This window comes from Rhinatrema bivittatum, chromosome 2, assembly GCF_901001135.1.
Source record: "Rhinatrema bivittatum chromosome 2, aRhiBiv1.1, whole genome shotgun sequence".
In the NCBI taxonomy this organism is placed as follows: domain Eukaryota; kingdom Metazoa; phylum Chordata; class Amphibia; order Gymnophiona; family Rhinatrematidae; genus Rhinatrema; species Rhinatrema bivittatum.
In genome coordinates, this window is record NC_042616.1 from 266316620 (window position 1) to 266338141 (window position 21522).

Sequence of the window (21522 nt, forward strand, 5' to 3'; positions counted from 1 at the left end):
TGAGCCTTCATTCAAAACTACCTGGAGATTTTTTTGCCCTATTTTTCTCTCCCATGTTTCTAGTCTGTCATTGTTGCAATGGTCCTGTGGCAGGAAGCCTCTTTATCATAGGCTCTATTTCTGGCCACCAAATATCGCACTTAACAATGGAAAGCAAAATATTAGCTAAATCAATACCACAAATGAGAAATCATAAAGAATATATAGTAGTACAAAAAACATTTCAAGAAAATTAGCAAAAACAAAAAGTTCTTCATAATTGAAGAATATATTCAAATTTTAGTATAGAAAGATTTATATATCAAACACTAGAACAAATAAACACCTCAGAGCATATACAACCCTATAAAACCAGAATGAAAATGGATTGAGTCCATTGATCTAGTTTCAAAGAAATGAAAGGCTCCTGAATTTCCACTAAAAGGAAAGTCTCAGAAAAACAAATGCCTAAGGCATTTTATTTAACCAGCATAAGTGAAAATCCAATGCAATTGAAGATCCGATCCAATGTAAAATATGAATATAGTCCACCATCAAAATATCTTTTAGCTGAAATTATCTTGCAGATGATAGGATAGAATTCACCATATCCTTCAAGAAATTGTGCATGAGCAAATTTTTGTTGGATTTAATGCTGGAGGATCCTCTGATGGTTAAACCCGGACTTGGTCCATGTTTTGTTCTATAATGAGCTGCCTCGGGGAATAGCGACCATGAACCATGTCTGGGTTTAACTGTCAAAAGAATCTCCAGAGGATTATAACTTTCAAAGGTTCGCTAGCATTAAAGCAAATGCTTTGATCTCTGTTCCATGAATGCAAGTACTTTTCTAATGTTACTTTTATAAACTATTTTTTCTCAAGGAAAAGTGTTTTAATTGACTTTGAAGCATAGCTTTCATTTCTGTAAATAAGGCAAATTTTCTTTACAGTGGCATTTACAATTTGTTTACTTGGATTGCCATGGTAATTAATCCTACAAATTCTTTAGTGTCTACATGACCAAAGTGTTATAAACAAATTGAAAAAATGTTTTCCAATGTAAACCATGTGAATTTAAAATTCCTCTCTGGTTCCTAAAACTGTTAGATGAAGTTAGCCACAGAGAGAACCTTTTACTTAGGTCATAGAAATAAAAAATTGTTCTACTCCAGAGTTTGCAAAGTTACTAAAACTAATTTTCTGCCAGATTCTCCTTAGACAAGCAGGAAAGTCAGTCTCACTTGTGGGTGAATCATTTATTAGTGCCTAAGATGTAAGTATATATCTCTGAAGTAAAAACTTTTTTTTTCCTGAGCATGTGTGGTGCACTATACCTGGCCAGTAGTCAAGTGAGGTTCCCTCAGTCTTTTTTTTACCTTCCACGGACCAAGTAAGACAGCTCCTGCAGTGCTCTGACCATTTTAATCTTTTTTTTTTTTTAACCTGAGAAATGTTTTTGAAGGCTCTATCTGCTGCATCTGTGTTACCAGTTACTTATGGTGCAGTATCTGCACTCCCCTGTTTGGAGGCTAAAAGGATTAATGAACTCGTTACCCAAAAACAAGCAGGACAATTTCAAGAACTTCCTTGCACTGACGAGTGTGGTATACATCTTGTCAGATCAGCTTATGCTAATACTTTTATTCCAGGTTTTCACCCTCTCCCTCAGAACCAGAAGAATTGCCTGGCTACAAGATTCTGGCTGTTGGAAGGATGTACATGAGTGAGTGCCTCTGAGTCACCTTGCATTGGGGAAGATATCTTTGAACCAAGATAATGGAGTCAGTGGATCTGGTTCAAGATCACTGCTCCATTCTACAGATGTCAGCTTACATGATGGAGTTTACATGGACTACAAAACAATTCCATACTCCTTCCCAGGAAAAGCAACCTTCTTTCAAGAGGAGGCACCTACCACGGGTTTCTGCCTCAAGGATGCACACCCCTCCATCAGTAGCTGAGAGCAAGGCAAGGAGACATAGCCAAACAAAAGAAAAATTTGGTTTCTAAGTAAAAATAGACTTCTCTCACCACAGAGTACAGTGTCAGTACCCTGGAACCACCTCAGATTAGGGGTCCTACAAGTAGTTGCCATACTCTTTGCATTACAATAGTCATGAATCATGTCTGACTCCTACACATCAAAAATGGTTATGGGCTGAACTTCTTATGTTACTTGATTGCCCACCCAGACCGTAACTAACAAAAGCCAGGACAAGGCCCCTTTATAGGAGGAGATTTCCTGGAGGTGAGGGCAATAGGCCATATCCCTGCTACAGAGAGAGGCTGTGTGTTCTATTCAAGATAATTTCTCATCCCCAAAAAGAGAGGGCCTGCAGCTCATTATGGTCCTGCAAGCTCTCGATCAAGTTAACTGCAGAGAAAAGTTCAAAATGACCACACTAGCTAGAATTCTACTTCTGATGTAACAGGGAGACTGGTTCTGATTTCTGAACCTAAAAGATGTTTATACCCATGTCATGATGCACCTGAATCACTGGTGTTTATCAGATGCGCATGGTACACTAGCACCACCAAGTATAGTGTGCTTTCCTTTGGCTTTCATTGGCACAGAGTGCCTTACAGTGATTCAGTGGTATCTACATTTTTCCTTACATGGATGATTGCCTAATCAGAGAGTCACCCTGTCCTCTAGCCCATCAGTTTCTGAAAGTAGCAATCAAATGGCTAGAGTTTCTGATTCATAGCGAACTATCAAAAGTCCAGTCTCGGTCTCTCATTTGAGTTCAGTGAAATAAGTTTAAATATCAAGGAAGCCAAGGTTTCTCTTTATCCTCAGGGAGAATAACAAATATAGTCTTCAGTACAGTCTGTCTCCAAAATACAAGCAGTCTCTTCATGAAACTTTCTCAAGATACTATATGGCTTCCAGCATCCAAGTATTGCCAATGGCAAGATTAAACATGAGACAATCCTAGTGGACCTCGTGTTCTCAGACCCTATGTCACCATATTTGGGTGATCACCTAATTGAGAAATCCTTTGCTTGTGGCCCTCCAGGAACAACCTGAAAGTTAGCTTGCTGTTCAATATGCCATCTCATTAGGTGGTTCTGACCACAGATGCTTCTGTGGTGTTGGGAAGCACACATTCAAAGTCTACCATTGCAAGGCTTATAGTTCCCCAAGGAGCATCACCTCTCCTTCAGTCTGCTGGAAAGGTGAGCTATAGAGGTGGCTTTTTCAGCCTTCCAGCACCTGTTGTGTGGCTATCTTTGTACAAATTGACCACCAAGTGGCCATTTTTTATGTCAGCAAGGATGGGGAAACATTCCTTCCTACTATGTTTGAAGCAGTCAGAAGTGAGCAATGAGTTATATTGCATGCAGTCTTTCTCCATGAGACCTACTTAATGGGCACAGAGAAAGTTCCAGCAGAAAAGTTGTACAAAATACTAGACCCACGCCAATGGCTCTAGAGTAACCAAGTGGTTTGTAGAATCTACTAGTTGTGGGCATTACAGACAGATATGATTGCTACCAAGTCCAACAAGACAGTTTGACAGTTTTGTTCAAGGAAGGCCCACCTAAGACAGGCTTTGTGTATGCCTCCCCAAATAACTTGGCCAGAGATTTTTAGATTAATGGTAAGGGAGGATTGGGGATCCAAATTCTAATAGTCCTAACCTGGCCCAGGCAAAAATGGTTCCTCCTGCACCTACAGCTCTTTCCAAAAACAGATTAGTCTGCCTTCTTTGTCAGCCGTGATCTCCCAAAATTATGGCTTGCTGCTTCATCCAAAACATTGTCATGCTGGCATTGATAGTGGATATTGAAAGAACCTTAATTTCTTCTCTTGGTTGCTCAGCGGAATTAACCCAGACACTTCTACTGTCTACCATACAAGAAAGTCTACTATAAATGGAAGGCATTTTCTAGTTATTGTGCCAGCATTAGCCTCTGTCTTTTCTCATGTCAAATTTAAAATCTATTTATTGTATTTTTCGCTCCATAAGTCGCACCTGACCATAAGACGCACCTAAGATTCAGAGCTGGAAAATTTAAAAAAAAAAAAAGAAAATGGTGTGCTAAACTGGCTCTGTTCTCGGGCGTCTGTGCGTCTTACGGAGCAAATTAGGGGAGGGCATAAAATGTTTTTTGGACCCATTTCGTTTTCAGGTCTGGGGAGGGCCATTTCTGTCCACTACCCGGATCAGAAAACGTTTATCATTCTATTTGTTCGAAAAACAAAAAACCCCCATCCCAACCCTTTAAATTTAATTAACTACAACACTCCACCCTCCTGCCCCCCCCCCCCCCCCCCGACTTGCCAAAAGTCCCTGGTGGTCCAGCCGGGGTCCGGGAGCTTTCTCCAGCACTTGGGCCATCGGCTGCCAGTATTCAAAATGATGCCGATAGCCTTTGCCCTTACTATGTCACAGGGGCTACCGGTGCCATTGGTCGGCCCCTGTCACATGGTAGGAGCAATGGATGGCTGGCGCCATCTTAGTCCGCTGGACCACCAGGGACTTTTGGCAAGTCTTAGGGGGGGTCAGGAGGGTGGGGGGGTTATAGTTAGTTTGTTTTTTTTTCTTTTTTAATATTCGCTCCATAAGACTCTCAGACATTTTCCCTCCACTTTTGGGGGGGGAAAAAGTGCGTCTTATGAAGCAAAAAATACGGTACTTCATTTCTCTGAATTGGGTCTTAAGACACATTGTGTAAGAGTTAATCTTGGCAATATTGTAGTTTACCACAAGCTAGTGCAGGGTTCTCTGTCCTTAGTTAAACACTTCATGGAAGGTCTGTTTCATGTGTGCCCTCTCCCCCACTTCCCATGACGCTACTCATTGTATTATGGGATGTCAGTGTGGTTTTGGCTCAACTTATGCAGTTGCCATTCAAGCCCATTCATTTCTGTAGTCTAAAATATCTAACTTTGAAATTAGACTTCCTGGTGGCAGTCTTCTCCGGCAGAAGAGTAAGTAAACTCCAAGGGTTGTTAACCATTGTGTCTAATTTTTCAGCAATAGTTTGTACCTCATACTCATTTTGAATTTCTACTGTAGGTGGTTTGAGTTTGGACCAATCTATTCTTACTAAGTTTTTCCCAAGGTCTTGTGTGCACACAAGGCTGCAGCAGCACTGTGCATTTTGTACTGTAAAAAAGGGCTTTATCTTTTTTTTTTTTCTTTACCTAAGCAATGCCAAAGATGTCAGAATGCCTTCATAACTGTCTTTCTACCCCAGTAGACCTGGATTGCCTGTCACCAAATGCACTATTGTTAGTTGGGTCGCAGATTGATTTTCCTATGACAAAGCAGGCTTATCTTTACAGGGGTCTGTCAAGACCCATAATGTTGGAGCCATGGCTGCCTCGACTGCTAACTTAAGGGTCAGTCTCTGTTGAAATCACTTGCATTTGTAGAGCAGCCACTTGAAGCTCTATGCATTCCTTTGCATCCCACTACTTGATGCTGACTCACTGAGACACATTAATTTTGGCCAGTCAGCACTGCAAAATTTGTTTAAAGTTTGTGTTTTTTTTTTTTTTTTTTAAAGTTTGATAACTCCTTTCTGCAATTACCCATTCAGTGGGTTTTTGGGGAGAGTAGAATAGTAGGGGCTGCAAGATGACCCACAGCTTGCTAGTCCCCACAAGTGTAATTGACTTTCCTGCTTGTCCATGGAGAAAATTGTTTACTATTTGGTATTGTCAATGAATAACAGGTCAAGTCACACATACCCTTTCACCTCTCCTTGGAGTTATCAGAATTTTATTCTGTTACTTTATTAGCGACTGAATGAGGGGACCTCACTAGTCCAGTGAGCATGTGCAGCATACCACACATGCACCAAAAGTTTATTTCAGAGCTAAGCACTTCCATCCTCTGCCATCAGATGATGTTGCCCATAAGTATGACTGACTTGTCCTGCTATCCATGGAAAATACCAGTTACAGGTAAGCAGTTTTATCCATTCGAATACAATTATCACACTGCAGTTTTGTTTCTTAAATCTTTTTATTGGCAGGTACATAGTAAAGAAAATTAAATATTTTATTAGGTTTGTAGATGGAACACTAAACACAGTTGCCCCTAAAAAACATTTTGTCAATCTATTCCTGCCCTCATGAGTTCTGTCATGAAATAGAATACATTAGTGCATCGTAAAGGAAACTGAGTAAAGTACAAAGTGTATCAAAGTAATGATTGATTTAGCATTGTATAGATGGATTTTCCTGCATTTGAAGTTCCAGATTAATGTATTGTAATAGGCATCTCATGAGTTGTGAATGGATCCTTTTTCATAGTATGCAGTTTCCTTTAAGTCTTATAGATGGAATTTTTAGTATCTTGTGGTAATTGATAGTAGCTCAGTGAAATTTTTCAAGGTAAGTTGTGATTTTCCCTCTAGCTGTGATCCTGTCTATCCCCTTGTGATTTTAGCATTTTATTAAATGAGAATATTTTTCCCAGATGTAGGAAGCTCGGGTCTGTTCAGTTAATTTATATGGGGGGGGTGTCATGTAAAGATTTTAATCATGCAAATTGGAAAAATTAAATCAGTATTTAAATTTGGAAATGACAAACATTATTGATGTCTGTATAGTTCATTGAACTGTTTTCCATCTCCTTTAGGTGAATCTGGATTGGGAAAATCAACGCTAATCAATTCGTTATTCCTAACAGACTTGTATTCCTCCGACTATCCTGGCCCTTCACTTAGAATCAAAAAGACAGTACAGGTATGTATTGATTAGTTCAAGATTTTCTGTAGCATTTGAGATAACTGATAGTTAACAAATTAACATATTAAGATACTATAAATTGAAGCTATTGTACCTTTAGTGAATATGCAAAATTGTATTAAAATATTGTAACTGCTATAAGTCAGACATGCTCATGATAGGAAATAAGGTAATTTAATAGAAAACAAAACTATTTCAGAAATTAAGGCCTATAGTCAATATTTTAGAATTTTCTGACGAACCTAGGTTAGGCAACATGGATCCTCAAAAACCATACTGTTATCTGGTTTTCAGATTATCTGCTTCACACTAAAAAGTTTGTACTTAACTTACTGAGATTTTATTTATTTAGTTAAACATGACTCTCTGCCCTATCCTTTTGGCCCCAAGCTTCTTACAATAACGTAAGTCCGCCAAATGAGCAAAATATGTTCTTAATGATTTTATCTGTATTTATATGTAACAAACTAACAATCCTCCCATTTCTGTCTCCTTCCCACCACCCCCTTGCACAGTTTACATACAGATGTAATTGCTGTACTTGGGTATTAAATTAAGTAATACAAATAGCAGTGAAGGCAGGAGAAGACCCAGTTCACCTGCTTCATCAACAGATAATTATGGACCTTAGGTGGGTCACACAGAGCTTGTACATGAGGCCTATAAGCTGCTGGAAAAGATTGTGGATGCTGGAGCAAATCTATAAGCATCAACAGAGTGGACAGATTGTTGGAAAAGGTCAGATGTGCTCCTGTAGTGTCATAGCAACATCAAAAGAGACTTCCATTGTGTATGACCTTGAAAGAGGAACAAACTGAGATCTGGATACAGTGCTTCAAAGTAACACTTCATAAGTTGAGCATCTTGGACAGTTTTCTATGTGAATGTGTTGATCAGCAAACTGCACAACATTTATTAGAAACTGCAGTCTTTCAAATGCCCCAATGGAGTAGACAGATTCTGCATGTTGAGCAATAGTAGCAAGTAATTGATGACAAAGACCAAAATGGGCCATCCTGTCTGCCCAGGGCTATATAGGATTGTAACAGTTGCTCCATGCGAATTACCCAAATGCAGTCCTACCACCACTTCGTGCAGATTACCGAGTTTACTAGACAGCGGCTGTAGGAACTGGGAATTGCTTTCTGTTGTCATAAGAGAAGGATATCCACAATGAATATTCATGCAAGAGTTGTATGCATTTGGCTTGTTTGATTTACATATTCCTACTTTTAACCATCTGTTCTGTATAGGGTTCAGTATTGCCAGCTAGGTCAACACAAGTCTTAGGAAGAATTCCTGGGATGTCCTCTTTACTTGGTATCATCTTTGCTGCTGTCATTCTGTCTCTTCCTTTGGTTTGTGGGCATATAGAAGTAGGATATTTTGTTTCATTCTGTTCTGTATATGGGCAGGCCAGTGGTTCCTGAGGGTACAGTTGGTGCCTGTCTGAAGAGTTGGCATGATCACACAGTAAGTTTGAAATGGAGGACTGCATTGGATCTTTTAAAGTGGGCCACCAGACTGTTAGTCCAAACTCCAAAGTTTAACCACAGCCAGTTTTATCCCTAGGTTTCATGTAATCACAAAACATATGAATATCTGAGAACTGCGAGCTGAAGTAACAGGTGTCAGCTGAGTTGTCCTAGGTTGCTCTCCTGAGGGAAAGCACTTTCTGAAGGTATCCATTGCCAAAGTTTTTCCTTAATCCAGCTGCAGAGGTAAGTGATAATCAATACTGGATTTGTTCAGTGAGTTCCTTATCTTACGCAGAAGTTAGTGTTAGCCTAGTGTTAGACATTAAGTTACTAAGCAAATTTATAATACAGAAGATTTTAGATGGAATCTGTCATCCATCCAAGTGATTGGAATAAAAAACTTGTGTGTTCCTTGAATTTGTAGGATGCTGATCTTTACATCCTTATCACACTCACCATAAGTATCTCCATTTTGTCACAGATGATCAGTATTTCTTACATTCAGCCTGGCACTGTCTTAAAAAAGCATCTGGTATCCTACTAGCAACATTTCAGGAACAAGAGATCTTTGTATATCCTTTTCTAGATATATTTACATATCTATTTTAAAAATGTGAGCCAAACCCTTTTCTAAAGCAATAGAGATGAAAGGCTTGTGAAATCTATCTGGCACACATGGAAAAGAGAATTTAGAAAGAAGATCCTTGTTGAGAAAAAAATTAAAAATTAATTTCAATAGATAATTTGGTTGCATGGAGAGCCTCTGTTATGACTTTCAACACATAAACTTTGGTCTCAGAAATGAGTATTCTAAAAATGGTAGGATTGTTCAGAAAGATTTGCACATAAGTAATATACTGAAGTAAAGACAGAGTAAAAAATTATCAACAGAATGCAAAGCTTTTGTTGTAGGTGGAGAGCACGTCTCAGTTTTAGTAGACATTATATACAGAAAGGTGCACAAATACTCAACTAGGAGCTCTGTCCATATGCAGGAGGTGGGATATCCCAGTGCTAAATGTCATCATGCTTCAAGTTTCCAATTTTTCAGGAGATTACAAGATTTATGGAATACATGTATTCTGAGGATACATTCTCTCAGAAATGCAGTATTTGCGGGAGGAAGTGACGTCACCAGGCTTAATGGCTGCTTGAGCCATGAGCTGCTCTTCTAGTCTTTAAAAGATCACTATCCACGGGAGCCTGAACCAGACCAAATCTTGCTGAAAATCGTGAGAAACTACACAAACCAGACTCGAGATGGCAGCAAAAAGAAAATCCATAGATTTTAACTTTCTCGTATCAGAAAGTGGGGGACCACGGGATTGAAGCAGATTGACAGGCCAATGGAACCACCCCTCCAGATGGCGGCACTGACTCCTTTAATATACATTCAGAGGAGGCTCCGACTCTCACAGAATTCCGCGATTGGTTCTGTGGATTGTGACAGGACTTAAATTATGAAAAGGAAATTCAAGAAATGCTGGGAGAATTTCAAGAGGAAATATCCGGACTTGGCCACAGAGTAGATAATATTGATGCTAGAGTTGATGCGCAGGCCGGGACAAATAAGCAGCTGCATGAGGTTTGTACGGAACTTCAGGAAGAAAATCTAAGCATGCGGGCTAAACTAGCAGACTTGGAGAACAGGGCAAGAAGAGGGAACCTCCGCTTCAGAGGTTTCCATGAAACACAGGAAAACACAAACTATGTCTACAATTCGTTGGTTCTGCTCATTTTTGCTGGAATCCAGTACTGACCACGAGGAAGGGCACCAACCAGTTAAGTTGGATAGAGCTCACAGGGCCCTGCGAGCAACAGGCACTAGCCAGCCACGAGTTATCCTTGCTTGCTTTCACGATTACTCTTTGAAAGAAAAGATAGCGGGAGAGGCCAGGAAACAAATGTGCTTGGCCTGGGAGAACCAAGAAATATCAGTATACGCAGACCTGTCCCGAGCAACACTCCAAAACAGGCAGGAGTTGAGGTCACTGCATTTCTAAGAAAAGAAAATATAAAATACAGATGGATGCATTCTTTTGGATTAATGTTAACTTGGGACGGAGTGTCCTCCCATATACAATCTGTAACTGAAGCATCAATAATATTGAAAAACCGTGGCTTTGCACCGGTGACAATTGAGACATTGAGCAATAAAAAAAATTCTTGCCTAAAGAGCAATGTTCTCGTTGGCAAAGGGCGAGTGCAAGAAACAGCAGACTGAAACTCTGATTCACAAAGGAAAAATATGGACAGCACTTGAGATGTCAACTCTGCGAAGCTGCAGTTTGTACCATCTATATACCAGTACAAATCAATGAGCTATGAAACTTATAAGAATCATTTACTTTGGTTCTTTTTCTAAAACATTGGACAGTTGGAATTTTGTGGCCAGCAATATGGGAAAGTGGCCGGCCATGGGATTTTGGCAACAAGAAGTTTTTTTTTTTCTCTGGTCTCCTGTTGAGACGATACAGATGAGGCTAGAAGGAGCTTATATGATGATGACTTTACCTTCCTTCTTGAGAAGAGGCTTAATAGATCTGCATGGAGGTCTGAGCAGATCAGATTGGGCAAGAAGGGGAGGGGACGGGGAACTTAACAGGGAAGAGGGGGATGCACACGTCCAATATGTTTGAGGATGCGAAAAACGAGTATTGGTATTATGGTGTCTTCCTGAGAGGGACTTGAAGGGAAAGGGGTGCCAACAAGACTTTGCAGCATGTAATAATCTTGTGCCCAATGACTCATGTTTAGCCCTATCTGGGATACTTTTTTCCGTACTGATAACATATAGAGTCCTTATTCGTGGCATTAGACCCACTGGGCAAGGGGGGAAGAGACCTAGAGACAGAATCATTAAAGGGTTAAGGGGGGGGGGTGTCCACCCTGGAACCTTAATTATGGCTACATTTCACATAATCTCCCTTAATGTTAAAGGACTCAATTCCCTGTTTAAAAGACACTTTTTTTTTTTTTTTTAAGAAGTAGGAGATGTGTGGGCGGATATCATTTATTCAAGAATCCATTTAAAAAGCAGACACGAGTCACTCTTAAAGTCCAGTCAATATCACCATCAATTCTTTTCGCCATGCTCGAAATTAGGTAAATACACTGGGGGTTGGTATATTGTTTTCACAGCACTTGGTGTTTGAAAGTCAAATATGTATCCGAGATCCATTAGGCAGATATATTTTATTGCAAATTTTGGTGGATGGGATGGAATATACGTTGGTAAACATATACGCCCCAAATCAGGATCAAGGAAGGTTTTTTGAGGAGCTGAATTGGGTCTTACTATTACATGGGAAAGGCAAATTAATCATTGGAGGGGATTTCAATTTGGTAAGAGCCAGCGCTAGATGCCTCGCGGGGTAGCGTATCTGCTGCACCAGTCCATAGGAAAAAATGTAAAGGAGCTGTTGGATAATTGGCAAATGATATTTGGAAAGCACACTATCCATCGTCAAGATCTTATACCTTTTACTCCTCCCCACACACATCCCACTCCAGAATAGACTATTTCCTGATAGCCAAAGCGTTATTCCACAACATCACTAAACAAGACATTACCCCAGTGGCATGGACTGACCATGCAGCCGTATCGATTGATTTCACTTTTACCCAATATGACAGAGAGACACTTCTGGTGTCTTAATGATTCTCTACTGACCGATGAAGGGTTTAACAAAACTTACTCTACGCATTCAGGAATATTTGAGACTAAATGACAATGGGGAAATATACCCACCAACAGTTTGGGACTCCCTTAAAGCATGCCTGAGGAGGCTATTCATATCTAGAGCTACTTTTATTTTAAAAAAAAAAAAAAGAAAGAAAAAAAAGTATTGCTTCAGCTATTCAATACTAGGGAAGATCATTTGAGATTAGAATCTTCAAAGATGGTACGTCTACTAGACATAGCAAACGAGTGTTTCGAGGGGGCAACAAGGCTGGCAGAAATTTAGCATGTAAATTGAAGAAGATAGCTAATCAAAACACAGTTGCCAAGATAAAAGATGAAAAGGGCATTACATTGACAAATATAGAAGTCTGCAAAAGATTTCTAAGCTTTTATATAGCAATTTATACGCCCCAGAAAACCATATTTGATAAGATGAGGTGGATAGGTATCTTGGGTCAGTCCTGATACCCTCCCTGTCAGACGAGGCTCAGCGGGCACTAGATGAGGAGATCTCTACATGGAAATTTTGAACTCAATAACAACGCTAAAGGTAGGGCAATCCCTGGCCAGGACGGCCTTACAGCAAAGTTCTATAAGCAGTTTGCTCCATACGTAGTAGCATATCTACAGAAAGTTTTCAGCTGAGAACTGGAGGATCACTAGCTCATAATTCTAATATTGCAGGGATAACTGTACTGCTTAAACCAGGCAGAAACCCTACCACCTGTGGGTTGTACCGACCTATATCCCTATTAATTTTAGACCTTAAAATTTTGGCGAAAATATTGGCAGGATGAATGAACAAATATTAATACCCTTATTCATCAAGACCAAGCTGGCTTTATGCCTGGAGGCTAGCGGGGACTATTTACAAACTGGTAGACATGATGTGGTGGGCTCATGGGAACCATGTTGATGCTATTTTTCTCTCCATAGATGCCGAAAAGGCCTTTGACATGGTTCACTGGCCTTTTCTCTTTGGTGTGTTGAAGAGGATGGGATTTGGGCACTTCTTTTGTACATGGATAGCAAGCTTATACACAGAGCCCAAGGCGTGTCTCAAAATAAATGGGGGATATTCTGACCATATTTTAGTGGGTCAGGGCACTAGACAGGGATGCCCCCTTTCACCCCTATTGTTTGCCATCTTTTTAGAACCACTGGCCATTACCATACGCAACAGTGATGTCTCAGTCTTTACTTTCCCTCACCACACATTTAAATCATCCCTATTTGCCGATGACAAAATGTTTTCAATAACCAAGCCTCATACCTCCCTTCAGGTTATAGAACAGGATATTCGAGAGTTTAGTGGAGTATCAGTGTTTAAGGTGACATGGGAGAAGTCCGAAATCCTTGACCTCACATGTGAACCAGAGACAGTGCAAACACTCAAGCAAAACCACCCGTTCCGCTGAGCTTCTCAAAAGATTACATATTTGGGCATATATCTATCAGCACACCCTATGGATTTGTTCAAATTGAATTATTCCCCCCTTCTAAAGCAAGCATTGTTGGATTTGGATAAATGGTGTAATCTTCCCATTTCATGGTTAGGCCGGATAGCAACGATAAAAATGAATTTTCTCCCCAGATTACTGTACCTATTTCACTCCTTACCCATATCTATATCTAGCGATATTCTGAAGCAATGGCAAAAAAGTTGTTCATCTTTATTTGGAAGAGACGACCACCCAGGGTTAATAGATCTGTCCTTTTTCAAAACAAGATGGCAGGGCATTTGGGTGTACCCAATTTAATGTGGTACAATGTGGTGGCACAGCTGAGACCCCTGATTGTATGGCACCAAACAGACGATGCTAAACATTGGGCGATTATTGAACAAACTGTCAGAGATGCCTCTAGAAGCCACACCATGGCAGGCCAGAAAGACTTAGAGACCTTGCCACACATGCTGCCAGCTACAAGGCATACACTGAATACCTGGGAAAGGTGGAAAACAAAGCTAGAGGGGAAACAAACTTTGCTACCCCCATACTCACCTGTTTCATAATATCACCTTCCCCCCATGCCTCTCGTTATCCTCCTTTCCAATGTGGAAAGTTCAGGGAATAACACGACTCGAGCATATTTAGGAGGGAGGTGTCCCTATTTCCTTTGACTCTCTGTGCCGGGCACACAAATTACCACTCTCAGAATACTTTGCATATCAGCAGATTTGTCATTTTCTGCAAGGATAATCATATAAAAGACAATTTATATATGGGGAAGTCTTTGAAAGTTATTGTTTGACCCTGTTTCAATTTAAGGGACTTATTTCCAAGGTGTATAAGCTGCTAAAAGTGAGACTCACCTCTGCTCCAAAACATATTAAGGCTTGGAACAGGGACTTGCCCAGAGAATATTCTACAGATGAATGGTCTTAAATATATGAACATCTGGGTAAGACCTAGATATCGTCGTCTTTGGTCGAAAATGGGTATAAGTGACTATACAGATGGTACTTAACCCCAGAATGATTAGCGAAAAATTTCCCTAAAAACGATGGGGAAATGCTGGAGGGGATGCAGTTCCACGGGCTTATATGCATATATATGGTGGTCAGGGGAATGCATTGTACCTTTATGGAAGCAGGTCGAAGATAAGATATCTCGCATTTTAAAGGATACAATACATCACCGGATGGAAACAGCACTACTGCATAATAATGATCCAACCACGCATTCTCACCAACACTCCTTTATAAACCAGGCGTGTATTGCGACTAGACTGGAGATTGCCAAAGCTTGGAAATAGACGCATTGTCCACCCCTAAAGACAGTGTTATTGCGCCCTGATAATGTATGCTCAATGAACCAGTTGACAGCGGTAAAACATCAGACCATGAAGCGGTTTCATCACACTTGGGGGACCTTTATCTCCTGTGGCGCTCAACAACTACATCAGAGGACACCAAGAGATATTACAAACGTCATAACCCGAGGAGGCAGTCTGAGAACGATGCTTTATGCCCAGTATGCAAAGGGACATCATATATGGATGATACACACAGTCTGGGCACACTCTATAGCAACTGCTTCTTGGACAGAAGCACCTGATATAATATCTGGACATTGTGAGCAGAGGGAGGGGGGGTTTGATAGTCATGGGGTTGGGGGAATCAAAATGATGTTTATAAAGTTGATAATCTTTCATATGTATGTTCATGCTAATCACCAATAGAACTGTTTACACAAAAAAAAAAGAAATGTATTTGCATTTGAAAACCAGGCTTGTTTACAGCTCTGACTGCAGATGCCTACCTGTAATCTAGATGCTTGTTTGACAGTTAACTTTTACTAAGAAATTGACAAGTGGAAAACAAAATGCATGCTTAAAAATGATCTCTGTTCAGACACTAAATTATATAGCCAGCTGAAAGTATCCTGGGTTGAAAAGCAAGCTTGGCGCATGCAGATTACAATATTTTATCTTGAAAAAGGTGTTGGACTGCTTTTGGAAGAATGTTTGCTGCCAGAAGCAGAGCAGTGCTGCTATTCAGTGGATGACCCCCATCAGTAAAAGTTCTTTTGAAGTTAAACTATTTCACGATTCATTTGGAGCTAAAACTTGAGCCAGAAGAGACCTTTTATATACCTGGACAATAAGCTTCCTTATATTCTGAGTAGTCTGTTCCCTTTTTAGGATAGGTGTATACTTTTTCTGAATGTTAAAACAATGGGAAGATTGTTTTTCACAATGTCCAGGCCACATTGGGAATCACTGAGCATAAGATGGTCATAAAATGTCTGTATAAGGTAGTTTCTGTTTAGAAGAATGTTTTAGGCAATCAAAAATCAGTACTTAACACCTTTTTATTTTTCAATCCGTGTGCTGGCTAATTTTGTAATACTACGTAAAAATGACCAATTTCTTGATGGAAATTTACAGAATATAGGTTCATATGAGAAAAGCTTGATGGACAGGATGTAAATTTTTCCTTCTATAGTGCCACTAGCTTTGGCTATAGTATTGAATTAGACTGAAATATAGTTTTACTCAATACAGCTTCTGCTCAATTTGTTAGCAACATAGAAACATGGCAAAAAAAGACCATGTGGTTCATCCTCTTTTGTCCTCTACCATGTTCTTGTGAAACAGTCCCTGAGCAATTGTTTTCTCTTATCCAGAGCCCCGATCCTCTGAATCAGCACGTGTCCTTGGAGACCAAGGCTGGGGAGCAGCAGTGGCGGTCATTGGACCATCTTTATCTGGGGCCCCTCTGGGATTGCAATGGTGACCTCCTCCCTTATTTTGAGGCTCGTTGCCTGTGGTGAGTTGGTTGTGTCAGCGCCTCAGCAAACAGTGATTTCCTAGTGTGTAGCAGATGGACTCATTACAAATGGGTATAGTGTGCTCGTGCTAGCAGTTGGAGACGGATCTGACGTCAGCACGTGGTACATATATACCCCTGCAGGAAGTGCAGGCGCTCAGTAATTTCCGTCTCCAAAGCAGTTTGGAGCTACCTCACGCTCGCTGAGCGTTTTTCCAAATTCTAACGACTAAATTCATAGAAGTCCTATCTGAAGACGAGCCCCGCACTCCTGCGGTGATACCATCGGGTCCCTCCCCCAGTTGAGTTTCCCGAGGTGATTTCCGTGGTCCCTCGGAGGTACGAGCCTCGGTCTGGTGGCCGATTCGTGGCAGGGATCTAGCCCCCGAGTGAGAAGGGCTCGGGCGCGGCATAGAGGCAGCCTCGGTCCCGATCCGTTCGCGGTGAGGACTTGGCCCCCGAGCGAGACGAGTTTGGGTGCGGCCTAGAGGCAGCGGGTGCACTTCCTCGAGCGCGGCGGTGAAGGTAATCACCCTCTCCCCCCGCAGCCGGAGACCGCCCGGGTCGCAGCCGGGAAGTGCCGAAGATCAGGTAAGGCGTACATCTTTACTTTACTGGTCTCCGAGGAAGCGAGGATTATAGCGGGATCTGCTTGCGTAGCAGCCCGCCTAGGAGGTCACCATTTTGCCTGCCTGCTCGCCGTCACCATCTGCCCTGGTTCGCTGCCTTGCCCTAGCACTCAGGCTCAGTGCACAGGCGACGGGTGTGCAAGTTAGGCGCCCGAAAATAATTGGGCGCACATTGTTGATAGGCACACGTTGCTAAGCGCACGTTGCTAGGCGCACATCTTAGCGCATATTACAAAGCGCATAGAGATAAGACGCGATGGAGCGTATGAGAGCCCATGCGTCCGCAGAGCCGGCGCCTCCAGAATCAGGCATAAGAGCTCTAGGCCTCTGCTCAGCATGCCACCTCAGAGCCACACAGAGCGAGGAAGCAGACTCCCTATGTGCCCAATGTGAGGAGGCCCTGGGAGTTCCAGGGCCGGTCTCAGCCCAGCGTAATTGCTAGTTCTTCAGGGAACACCTCTAACCTAGCAGGCTGCGCCGAGCAGCCAGGGAACCCTAGAGACCTGGTGCCCCTAAGGCTAGAACCTGCTTCGCTCTCATGGGTGGAATTATTCAAGGGGATCCACGCCTTTGTCTAGATGCAGTCTGATCCCCGAACGGTCCCATACGTACGAGATGACCCGGCCCCTGGACCCTCAAGATCTAGGCACCGCCACCCGGAAGCCCCACTTATGGGGGTTCAGATTGCTCTGTGGAAGAAGAGCTCCCCGAGGAGGGAAAACTTCCCTCGGGGATAGAGCCGTATCGAACCATGAGACGCTTCTTTCTTAAGGAGGATCTCCCAGACCTGGTCTCTCAATGCCTGTCGGAGCTGGTTATCCCGGGCCACGGCACCCCAGGGGAACCTACAATGAACCCCCTGCTGGAAGGCCTTCGTCAAACGGCCCACCACTTCCCCCTCCTACAAGCAGCACAGCAGCTAATCGATCTCGAGTGGAATGCGCCGGAGGCCTCATTCAAAGGGGGTCGGGCCTTGTCTGGCATGTACCCCCTGGACCCGGCAACCAAGGAGCTGCTGGCGTGCCCTAAGGTAGACGCCATAGTTTGCGCAATTGTGAAGCGCACCACCATTCCGGTGGAGGGAGGGGCGGCCCTCAAGGATGCACATGACCGGCGCATGGATGCCATTCTGAAACAAGCCTTTGAGGTGGCAGCCATGTCCCTATGAATTGCGACCTGCTGCACTGTGGTGACGCGTTCCTGTTTATCACAAGCCAGGAACAACACCCCGGGAGAAGAAATGGAATCAGCACTCTCGTTCCTCACTGATGCTGCCTCCAATCTAGTCCGTACGGCAGCCAAGGGAGTGTCATCCTCAGTGGAAGCCAGGAGCAGCTCTGGCTGCGGAATTGGTCAGCAGACTCCTCCAAGACGCGCCTTACCAGAATGCCCTTTAAGGGATCCCTCCTGTTCGGCAGCGACCTCGAGAAACTGGCTAACAAATGGGGCGCCTCTCCATTGCCCCGTCTACCAGAGGACAAGTCAAGGAGGAACCAGCGCCCTTTTCCTAGGCCATCCAGAGGTAGAAGCTCTCAACGCTTCAACCCTTACAGGACTCTCTACCAAGCACCTTGTTCTCAGACCAGGAACCAGTCCTTTCGGACCAGGCACAGCAAGCGGGGAACTGGCTCGGGTTCGGGTACCGGCCGCACCCCACAATGAGAATCAGCCGACCCATCTGAGGGACGAAGCCATAGGGGGCAGGCTAACCCTATTCTACCGCGGGTGGGTCGAGATTACTTCGGACCAGTGGGTCCTCGACATTGTCTGGGAAGGGTATTACCTGGACTTCCTTCACCTCCCTCCGGACAAGTTTGTGCAATCTCCTTGTCCGCCCCTCAAGAGGGCGGCGCTGGAAGCTACCCTGGGAAGGCTCCTGTCCCTAAAAGCCATAATCCCAGTGCCTGCATGGGAGATAAATTCTGGGCATTACTCCATTTATTTCATCGTACCCAATAAGGGGGGCACCTTCAGACCTGTCCTGGACCTCAAGTCGGTCAACCGGCACTTAAGGGTCCCAGGATTTCGCATGAAAACTCTGCGGTCAGTCCGAAGTGCCATACAGCCAGGGGAGTATCTCACATCCCTGGATCTGTCAGAAGCTTACTTGCATATCCCAATCCATCGGGATCATCAGCGCTACTTACACTTCAAAGTCCTGGGACAACACTTTCAGTTCCGGGCTCTACCCTTCAGGTTAGCCACTGTGCCACGGACCTTTACCAAGGTAATAGTAGTGGTGGCAGCGTCACTCAGGAAGGAAGGATTTCTCGTCCATCCCTACCTAGGCGATTGGCTGATCAGGGCAAAGTCACCGGAGGAGAGCCACCGGGCAACCAAGAGTTATATCTCTTCTGGAAAGCCTAGGATGGGTAGTCAACACAAACAAGAGTTCCCTACAGCCTTCGCAGTCGCTGGAATACCTCTGAGTCCGATTCGACACCCAGGGAGACAGTCAGCCTGACCTCCAAGAGGAAATTAAAATTCCGGAATCGTTTGCAGGCTTTGCTGAGCGCCACCCGGCCCACAGCTTGGGATTACCTACAGGTCCTCGGCCTAATGGCCTCCACTCTGGAAGTGGTACCATGGGCGCGGGCTCATATGAGACCGTTGCAACGCGCCCTTCTATCTCAGTGGAGCCCACGATTACAGAACTACACCGTGCATCTACCTCTACCGGCCAGAGTACGGCATCAGTTACGGTGGTGGCTGCAGCCCGGCCACATGAGCCGGGGGTTAAAAAAGTCCTCTCCAACCTGGACCCTGCTCACTACAGATGCCAGCCTGAGCGGCTGGGGAGCACACTGCGAAGAACTAACCGCCCAAGGGCGGTGGAACAGAAGAGTCGGGGTGGAACATCAACCGACTAGAGGCACGGGCAGTCAGGTTAGCATGCCTGCGGTTTGCTCACAGACTTCGCAACAGAGCAGTCAGAGTGTCGGACAATGCCACCACGGTGGCATACATCAACCGACAGGGCGGAACCAGAAGCCGACGGGTATCCTTAGAAATAGCCCCCCTGATGGCGTGGGCGGAAGCAAATCTCCAGGACATCTCCGCTGTCCACATCGCCGGGAAGGGACAATGCCACGGCAGACTTCCTCAGCAGAGAAAGCCTAAACCCGGGGGAATGGCAGCTGTCGTCCTGGCCTTCCAGATGATCACGGATCAGTGGGGGACGCCGGGCATGGACCTACTAGTGGACAGGTCCAACGCTTAAGTACCCAGATATTTCAGTCGCAGGCGAGATCCTCTATCCCAGGGGATCGACGCCCTGGTACAGCCATGGCCTCCGGAGATCCTGCTATATGCCTTTCCCCCATGGCCCCTGCTGGGTGCCATTATACACAAGATTCAGCGGCACAGAGGCCTAGTTCTTCTGGTGGCCCCGGACTGGCCAAGAAGACCCTGGTAATCAGACATGAGAAGGCTACTGGCAGGGGATCCTCTACCCCTGCCTCCTCACAGGGACCTGCAGCGGCAAGGTCCCATCCTCCACGAGGATCCAGCTCAATTCTCTCTTACGGTCTGGCCGTTGAGAGGACTAGACTGAAGAAAAGGGGATACTCGGGGCCGGTAATAGATACACTCCTCCGTGCACGCAAGTTCTCCACATCACTAACTTATATAAGGATCTGGAGAGTATTTGAAGCCTGGTGCGAAACTCGCAGCACCAATCCACATGCCGCTAAAATCCCCATCATTTTGGATTTCCTGCAAGATGGGCTCCAGAAGGGTCTGTCCCTCAATTCAATCAAGGTTCAGGTGACTGCGCTATCCTGCTACGGCCCCAGGAGTGACGGCAACAGTATTGCCACACACCCAAACGTTTCACGTTTCCTGAAAGGAGTCAAACACATTCGCCCGCCGCTGAAGTGGCCAGTGCCCCTGTGGAACCTCAACCTAGTTTTGGAATTCCTAGCCGGACTTGCCTTCAGACCCCTCCGAGGCCTGTCCCTCCGTTTGTTAACCTTGAAGATGGTGTTCTTGCTGGCCGTGTGTTCAGCACGCCGCATCTCAGAGCTACAAGCATTGTCCTGCCACGATCCGTTTCTCAGGATCACCCCAGGGGCTATCCATCTTCGCACGGTTCCTTCCTTCTTACCCAAGGTAGTCTCGCATTTCCACCTCAACCAAACCATATCCTTGCCAACCACGGAAGGTTTGAAGAAGTTGGAAGAAGGTCGAATACTGCGTCATCTCGACATCGGCAGGCTGCTGTCCAGATACCTGGAAATGTCGGAAGCAGTATGAAAGACGGACCACCTGTTCGTCCTTCACAGCGGGAAGAGGCATGGAGAAGCGGCCTCACGGGCGACAATTGCTCGCTGGATCAAAGAAGTTGTCAAGGCGGCCTACGTAGAAGGGGGAAAACCACCACCTCTACGGGTCAAGGCTCACTCTACCAGAGCGCAAGCGGCCTCCTGGGCAGAAAATAGGATGCTGTCGCCTGCAGAGATATGCAGGGCGGCAACGTGGTCCTCCCTCCATACCTTCTCCAGATTTTACCGTCTGGACGTCCAGGCCAGGGAGGACACTACATTTGCAAGGGCAATCCTAAACGGACCTCGAGCAGCCTCCCACCCAGTCCGGGAATAGCTTTTGTACATCCCATTTGTAATGAGTCCATCTGCCTACACTAAGGAAAACGAGATTAACAGGTAAGTAATATCTCCATTATGCTTCAACTCTCTTTAGGGGAGTTGCTAGGTCTTTCAGGATTGAGAGGCCCCAAACCTGCTACTTCTCTTTCCACTCTGGAGGGGA

General features: G+C 44.2%; 1 protein-coding gene across 2 annotated transcripts in view; it reads left to right on the plus strand.

Annotated features, from left to right (window-relative positions):
• SEPTIN7 (septin 7) overlaps positions 1 to 21522 on the plus strand; it is a 407754-nt gene that overhangs the window by 164481 nt on the left and 221751 nt on the right. For both annotated transcript variants that reach the window (XM_029589487.1, XM_029589486.1), the window contains exon 4: positions 6581 to 6687. In XM_029589487.1, the coding sequence (XP_029445347.1) occupies positions 6581 to 6687 (107 nt within the window). The remainder of the gene's footprint in view (positions 1 to 6580; positions 6688 to 21522) is intronic.